Raw genomic sequence first — 8,338 nt, 5'->3', positions numbered from 1 at the left:
AGAAGTCATAGACAAGAAAAATACAGGAATACTTTTTCAAACAAGTTTTAATTCCGATTTGATTGAGATGAAAACGAAATCGATCGGTTCAGTCGTTTCTGAGATATGTATATTTATTTTTTCACAATATTCCAGTTTATTCAAATTTCGTGTAATAGAGGCCGGAGTGCCTCGCGCCGCTCGCGCGCAATCGCTGCGCGTGAACTTGGCGCGAGGCACTACCGTGCCTCTTGATTACGAGAACAGTTTTGTATATAGTATGTATATTAGCGGTACCATCGGTGTTTAGCAAGACGGACGCGCTAATTTTTTTTAGGTACCGTAGTTTAGAAGGACCGTCCCGATAAAACTTGTTTTTCTAGAATGTAGTTTATGGGTACTTTGCAAAAATGTAAGTCCTTATAATATACGTTTAATGTATTATATCGATATTTTTCCTACAATGTATTTTATCAGGACTACTTACTTTTTTCATAGAAAGGGTTTTATGAGAACTAATATATTTTATAGTTTTACTACTATGCTTTTATATCGTACAGATAATTTTTGTATAACGCGATTTTGATACAAGGTAATTTATAAATGTAGTAAAATAAAGTCTAACTTTGTTTTCCTTTCAGTTGTGCGTTCGCGCGGAACGCGATTTATATATATAATATGTGTATAACATGTTTCTGGAATGGAATAGTACCGATCGCTTAATACGCGTATTAAGTACTATATTAATATTAAATCGGCTTGGTTTCAACGATGTAAACGATGCTGTATTCAGATGATACGATACGCTTTTTTCACGCGTATTGTATCAAAATGATACGCGTATTAAGCATGGTTATAATGGTATAGACATCGATGAACTTATAATTCATGTACCAATCAAATATTTATAAATACTAACACATTTTTTTAGATTAACAGTAGTAATGTTTGAAATAAGTTTTCATCAAAAAGACGTAGAATGGCGTATGGACTAGCTGTATAGGTCCATTGAGCCAAAAGAGCACCAAACCTAACCTATCGTTGCCTGTAAAGAACTCCCGGCCGCTTTCAGCTGCTATACGGACGGATTCGAGATCTAAGCCTGTGAGTAATGTACGATTTCTTTAACAAAAAATCAAAGATTTTCTCTTTTAATTACCTTTTCGCCTGCAAACCAGGATCGTTTGTGTCGCGCAAAATCTTTCCGCGTTTATAACCTCTAGACAAGAGAAAAGAAAATTCATTACAGTTATTAATTTTTTCCAAAATGTTTTGATTAATCTGTATAGTAGAAGGTTTAGATACTACAAATTTTTCTTGCAGAATTTTTCCGACTAACATAGAAAATACAGTGAAAAACATTGTCCCTGGTTTGCAGATAAAAAATGCAAAGGTTTGCAGATAAAAAATGCAAAAAATACTTTTGCAGGACGAAGGTTATATAAGTACATTTAAGTAATTTATATTTAACTTTTGGCGTATCTATTTTGTTATATGAGGAAGTGAAAATACTTAAAATCTTTAAACATAGTAAAACATTTTTCATAAACAACAAATATTCTCTCCTGTAGCAAAGTATATGATAAAAGAATGAATCAACTCATTCAAGTTGCAAGAATGAATTCACGTATGAAACGGACCGCAGCTAAGATGAAGCGGATGTACAGTATGGACTAGGTGTATTATTCAACTTGTCCGACAAGTATGACAAAGTTGTCGATTGTTTCCAAGCAGCGTTAGAAATACCTCTTGATGTAAGCGTATTTTTCAGTTTTATTTTTGTTTTTGCGAATTAGTTCAAGACACTTATATGTAAATGTGCTTAAAAGAATTCAGAATTTATTGTGGAACAATATCGGTGCAACACTGGTCAGCTAGTAGTCAGTGATCTGCTGAAGCTACAAACTAATCATGTCTTAGATTTGTCACTATTATCACATTTATTAGAGTGTATTACAATCTCGGTATGTCTTGCGTCAATCTCTGAGCATGTAAGTGAATATGTACTTTTTTACCGTATTCTTAATGTGTTATTTCTAGAGCGCTAAAAATTACAACTTATTAATCACGAAAAATTTGTTACAGAGAGAGGGGAGAGCATTTTTCAAGCCTTAGATTTACAAGCGTCTACACTGGCTAATGATCGCTGATCATTATGTTGAGTGTTCCGATCATTTATTCTCATATTTAAACCACATAATTCAACTATCTTGTTTTTTGTCTGGTTCATTTTATCTTTTCTTGCAATCAGTAAACCACTGAAAAAGATTTTCATTCGAAACGTCTGGGTACTTTAAATAAAGTTTTATTATCTATACATAAACACCTCATTAGTGACTTTTTTTGTATTTATCACAAGTTTATCCAAAGTATCTTCAAGACTTATCTTTATTTTTTTAAATGTAAATCAGGGTGATAGACTTGTAAAGATTTCTTTAGATGATTGATTTAGATGTCTTCAATCATTTAATGTATGGACACATTATAAAGCTATATATAATAGTTTTGCAGAAAATATAGGAATAATTTTTTTGCTTTTAGAACATTAAACAGAAATATGAAGAGTATCTTAAAATGGATTCAAATAAAACAAGAACGACGAGGATAGTCAAAACCAAAAAGTTTACCGATATCAACACAGATAGAAATGGAAGATTTTGAAAAAGCGGATAATCGATCGTATAAAGAAGTTGTAAGTTGAATTTAGAATAGTATTTTCAGAAATCACGTTGCAAAGAAATGCGTCTATTAAACATACTTGCATTGTTCTTGTAGGTAGATTATTTGAAATATGTTGGAGGATTTACCATAAAAGAAGCTGTAAACTTGTCTTTTAAAGAGGCGATTAAAGACAGCGTCATGGCCATATATACATGGTTTGGTCGTGAAGAGTCTAAACCTTTATGCAACACAAAAATCGTTACGCCTATCTATAGTATAATAATTTAAGTAATCTAATGCAAAATCGATATTCCAAAAATAGTAATCAAAAAAATAGTAGATTTTTACTGATGCACGAATTTTAAAGTAAAGTCGAATTTTTATTTTTTACTTTGTACTCAAAAATAAAATTAAGTTTTATTTATTTTATAGTAAATACCTTGAATTTCAGTTGCATGTATTTGGTATACTTGTATCACAATATATTACATTTGCTTCAGAGGCCGTTTGCTTCAATAGAAACTTTGGAAAGCCAAGCCGAGCAGAATTTCAAACTTACATGCGAGAGGCTTTACGATCATCGAAACAGCGACACTGAACGAGCAGTCGCATAGAAAAACGACAACGAAATGAAAATCCACTTCGACGGATGTGGGCGGATGAAGAAAATGAAGGAGAGGAAGGAGCTGAGAAAATTCAGAATGTAGAAGAAAACTCAAACTAGTTTCCCAGACAGCACAAATATGTTCTATGAACATTCATAGAATGACATCAGAAAATGTTTGAATATTCTTAGAATATTCTTACATGATGATTGGAGATTATTATGAACATCAATAGAATATTCGAAGTAGACAAAAAGTTACGTTTTGAGAACATTCTATGAATATTAAATAAACATTCTCTGTACATTAAATGAACATTTTCAGTATATTAAATGAACTTTCAGAGAACATTTTGAGTATTTTTATTGAATGTATAGGAATATTCTATGAATATTTTAATAAGAGGATATAGGTAATAAAAGAAAATAGATAGTAGTTTTGAATGACACAAGTTTAATCGCTCTCATAGCAATTAATGACGTCATATCTTAACCCTTTGCACTCGAGAGGTGAGTCTCACTCACCACGCGATTTTATGCCGCAACTCGAGAGGTGACTTTACATTATCCTTGTAAACATGTAAAGATACATTAAGTATTAAAATATAAAAGTTTTGTATGTTACTTTGCGTGTAATCATTTTATGTTAGCGGTAGTAAAGTCACGAAAAGCGCTACGAAACGTCTCGAGTTGCTGGTAGGTCCGCGCGGAAACGGCCTCGAGTGCAAAGGGTTAATAGAAGAAAGTTGGTTTTATATAAAGCATGTGTTTTGAATATATATATGTTCCTAGAACTGTTTTACATAAAAGAAACCTTCTTAGTAAATGTGACGTCATTAATCGTTCTGAGAATGATTAAATCGAACTTTAATTATATCATAAAATTTGAACATAAAATAAGAACAAAACCAAAAATTCAATACAATAAAATATGTATAGTTTAATAAGATAAAATAGAAACTTGTTAGAATAGATTTAATCAAAAAACATTAATATATTATTTTTGTTGTTTGTGCATTCTTTCCTTGGCCTTAACCAACCACATTTTAATAGCACTTTCAACATCTGATGCCGTTGTATTTGTGTGGATTGTCATCACAGATCCTTAAAAAATTGCAAAAAATTGTTTTATATAATTTAAATTTTAACTTATATTTATACAAATGTGTTGCACAAACAATATTATAACAAAATATTATATAAATATTATATATAGTATATATATATATATTATATTATATAAAGTTTAAAATTCTTACTTATTATTATTTGAGAAATAATCACATTAGAAAAATTTGCTTTCTTTATTTTCTGTATAATTTATAATGCTCTTTTTTTGAAAGAAAGTGGTAAAAGTGTTAATTGGTCTTGAATCTGAATCTGAATCAGAGTAAATCTTTTTCTTTTAATTTTTCTGTCACATCTTTTATTGTTTGATGCTAAATCAGAAGTTTCTTCAGCTTGAGTTGCTTTATTTCTTGCAACACTCAGATATCCTAAAATAACAATTTGTTATTTATTGTTATTTATGTTATTTATAGTTATTATTATAGTTACATAAAAAACTTATAGACTTTTTACATTATACATTTTTCCAAACAATGCTTACTATATAATTCACCAATTAGCCTGCATTGATGAAGATCCCAATCATGAGCAGGTGGGATGCAATTTTTTATTATATTCCTTAATTTTAATCCACTGTATGATGGCCAAAAACATGCATAATTATCTTTGACTCAGGTCGCTGGCACGGCTTCTACTGTATTTTCTTTCATAAAATGCACCACTCTCCAACTCATTTCCGTAATGTCTAGAATAAAAAATAAAGTAAAAACTAAAGTAAAATCAAATTAAAACAAACTCACTGAATAATTAAAATATAAATTATCTCATTTACCTTTAAAGTAATATATTAAAATAATATTATAGATTGTAGAGATGTAAAATTTATATTTAATAAACATTTTAATGAAGAAATGGATAAAATATAAAAGCTTTCTTATTGAATAAAGACTATCATCTTGTTTTTAATATCTTTCACATTTCGTATACAATTATCACTCGAATTCTTTGCAATACATATGTTAAAAATATTCAAATCAGAAGGATAGTCGAATATATTATTTGTTGCCAAAAATATTCGTCCATATATATAAATCGTTTTTCTTACTAAAATATTTTCTATTTTCATAATGTGCCCACTGTTTAAATAAAAATCTTGGTCGATATCAGCTATGTTTTTTTCGTTATAACGTGACGGCAGAACATGCTGCATTTCTGTAGTGCATCTGCTGTCAGTAACTGTAATAGCAGATCTTGTTTGATATTATCTCTATTATATCCTTCACGTCGTGACGATCAACTTTTCCTTATTTTTTTCTGTCTTTTTTGCTGTTTTTTTTTTTTTTTCATGGTATCGCAACACAATTCACTCATATTTACGACACAGAGGAGGCGAATCTGCTGCAAAGTGCTGAGTAGACCTGCGTGGCATACTGCTGGCATACTGCTATCATTTGGCTATCAGGGATTACAAGAATATTTATCATACAAAAATAGATAATAAAATAAATATTCCTACAAAATATTTTTACCTGAGATATTATTGTATTACAATCAGATATACATTAAAAGATTCTCTTTCTGCTGACAATAAATTAGTAAATCCTTTCAAAAGCCATGGTAATAATGGATAAGCTGGATCTCCTACAATTATAACTAATATTTCCATTTCATTTATGTGAAACGTATCCTGAAATATATAAAGTTATATTACAAGAATATTTATCATATAAAAATAGATAATAACATAAATATTTCTACCGAATACTTTTACCTGAGATATTATTGTATTAGCATTTTTATGTAATGCACTTTCTTTTAAAACAGCAGCATCGTGACAACTTCGTAGATATTTTACCACAATATTTCTAAATCTGTAATCATATCATTTTCACTGTCCTTTTTACTATGAAACACCTACGTGCTTGCACTTGTTTTTGCAGTTGTTGGTTGCTCTTTTATATTTCATACATCGTGTTTATTTAGTGACTGTAATCCACGCAAAAGATTTTACGTTAATTGTATTTCTTCACTAAATAGCATTGCGCTCATGCGTAATTTTATTGTGCGATTATGTTTAACCATATTTACTACGTTGAATAAAGATTGTGATACTAAGAACTTTTATCGCAAACGAATTATCTAAGACTTTACTTCTTTATAAACAAACTAACGCAGTTTCGACTTTCAAAACTGATATCGAATTGTCAGATATGTCATATTTATCGCTGATGATAAAGGAGTGATATTCACACGTGTATATGTCTTGCTTATTTATGCATTTACGATGCAGTCTATCATATTTATTGTATTGTGAATCAATGAAAAAGTATTTCTCAATTATTTACAACTTTATATATTCACGCATTATGACAAAAAATTCTTCAAGAAAGCGGCACCGATTCTTGTGCAGAACATTGCAGAATTGAAAAAACGTATCTGATGTGATGTATTGTATAATTGTATTTTCTATATATGTTTAAAGGATATATATTTATAAATATATTTCCTTTTGTTCAAAAACTTTTGTAGTACATATGTACATACATACGTAGTAAAACTAACTATAAGCATTAGTATTTATTAGTAGCATTATATGTATTTCTAATAAATATTCACTTTTATAAACACTTTAGAAAAGTATTTATTAATAAATACTTTATCAAACAAATCGTAATAAGATGAGTTCGAAATATTTTTTAGTTCACAGTTTTTAATTTTCAAATTATGTTCTAAGACAAAGCGTATCTGTTTCATACATACGTAACCCCAAAAGTATTAATACAATTCTATACAAGGTTAACATAAAAAAGACAGAACTTTTAATAATATTAAAGCATCACATGTTTGCACGTTCTTCCATTTAAATACTGGTGGCAGCAACTCGGGAACAATACTGCATATATGTACAATGTATGTATGTACGTAGGTACTCAAATCTCGTGTTCATATGGTTATAGGTGCGTATATTTGCATTTATATGCATATGTACAGGGTGCTCGACAATTGGTTTAACATCTCTAAGCAGATAGAAAGAATAAACCTGAGTCAAAAAGTTCTATATCATTTTGCAAGATTTGCAATAATTACCAAGATTTTAAATAACGAAGATTTGCAAAAAAGCATGCATTGGGCTCTTTTATGCGCGTGAGACATCTCGGCGCGCTTCGCGCGCTTTGATGTCATCCGTAGCAACGTATAGAGTATAGAAAGAGATAATATTACAGCATCTACTATAGCTGTGTTCCACAATTGCTGCCAGCACGCTGCCAGTGCTAAAATTGTATACTATATGTGACGTGAACTATAAAACTTTAGCGCTGGTACTGAATTTTGGAACACAGCCTATATAGCATACATAATACGTAATAAAAAATTATCGCGCAGGGCTGTCTTAGTTGCGTAATGTCTTACATGCTCAATGCATGTTTATTCGCAATTTTTGTTAATTAAAATCTCGGTAACTATTGCGAATCTCTCATTACCAAACTAATACATACATATATATACACAATATATATATACTACATATATGTATACTACACATAAGGCAATACTAATTTTTCACATTGCTAGGAATACACAGAAGGAATATTTTATATTCTATATTCTTTTGGACAATTTCTTTTTAATTTTGCAACGATATACATCATTGTACATCATAGCGATCCTTTGATGTATACTAATTCTCAGTTTGTTGCAATTACATTGTGCAGTGAAATGGACAAATGCAATAAAAAGTAAAAAACCGTAAAAAGCGTGGAAAGTTGAATATTTGAACGCTTGAAGTCTACGAATGTAGAATAATTGTGACATCAATAATAAAACAAATAAGATAAATACTACATATATATATATATATACTAGCGGACCCGACAGACGTTGTCCTGTACACACGTTTTTAATTCGAAAATTTCAAAGTTTTTTTAATAAGCTATAACAATCTGGACCGATTTGATGAAAATTATTATTAAAAAGTTATTACAATCTTTATCGTCATTACATGTACACTTATCACAATTCGACCAT

At 29.9% G+C, this 8,338-nt stretch overlaps 1 protein-coding gene across 7 annotated transcripts; it reads left to right on the top strand.

Moving 5' to 3' along the window:
• Positions 1 to 283: 283 nt before the first annotated feature.
• Positions 284 to 4,345, top strand: LOC109862867. Of its 7 annotated transcripts, XR_002251235.1 has the most exons (9): positions 284 to 391; positions 621 to 840; positions 911 to 1,083; positions 1,551 to 1,733; positions 1,809 to 1,970; positions 2,065 to 2,267; positions 2,521 to 2,671; positions 2,755 to 3,006; positions 3,141 to 4,345. XR_002251235.1 is itself a non-coding variant. In XM_020443030.1 (4 exons), exons 2-4 carry the CDS (start codon positions 2,627 to 2,629, stop codon positions 3,236 to 3,238), a joined length of 303 nt encoding a protein of 100 aa, XP_020298619.1. In that variant the 5' UTR covers positions 2,277 to 2,450; positions 2,521 to 2,626; the 3' UTR covers positions 3,239 to 4,345. The 7 variants fall into 7 exon arrangements, 1 of the variants encoding a protein (XP_020298619.1); XR_002251236.1 differs by having other exon boundaries at positions 2,065 to 2,136; positions 2,755 to 4,345; XR_002251237.1 differs by lacking the exon at positions 2,755 to 3,006.
• The last annotated feature ends 3,993 nt before the right edge of the window (positions 4,346 to 8,338 follow it).

Source organism: Pseudomyrmex gracilis, unplaced genomic scaffold, assembly GCF_002006095.1.
Source record: "Pseudomyrmex gracilis isolate BER0280 unplaced genomic scaffold, ASM200609v1 scaffold_2543, whole genome shotgun sequence".
Taxonomy (NCBI): Eukaryota; Metazoa; Arthropoda; class Insecta; order Hymenoptera; family Formicidae; genus Pseudomyrmex; species Pseudomyrmex gracilis.
The sequence above is the reverse complement of the archived record's forward strand: the minus strand, read 5'-3'. Positions and strand labels throughout refer to the sequence as shown.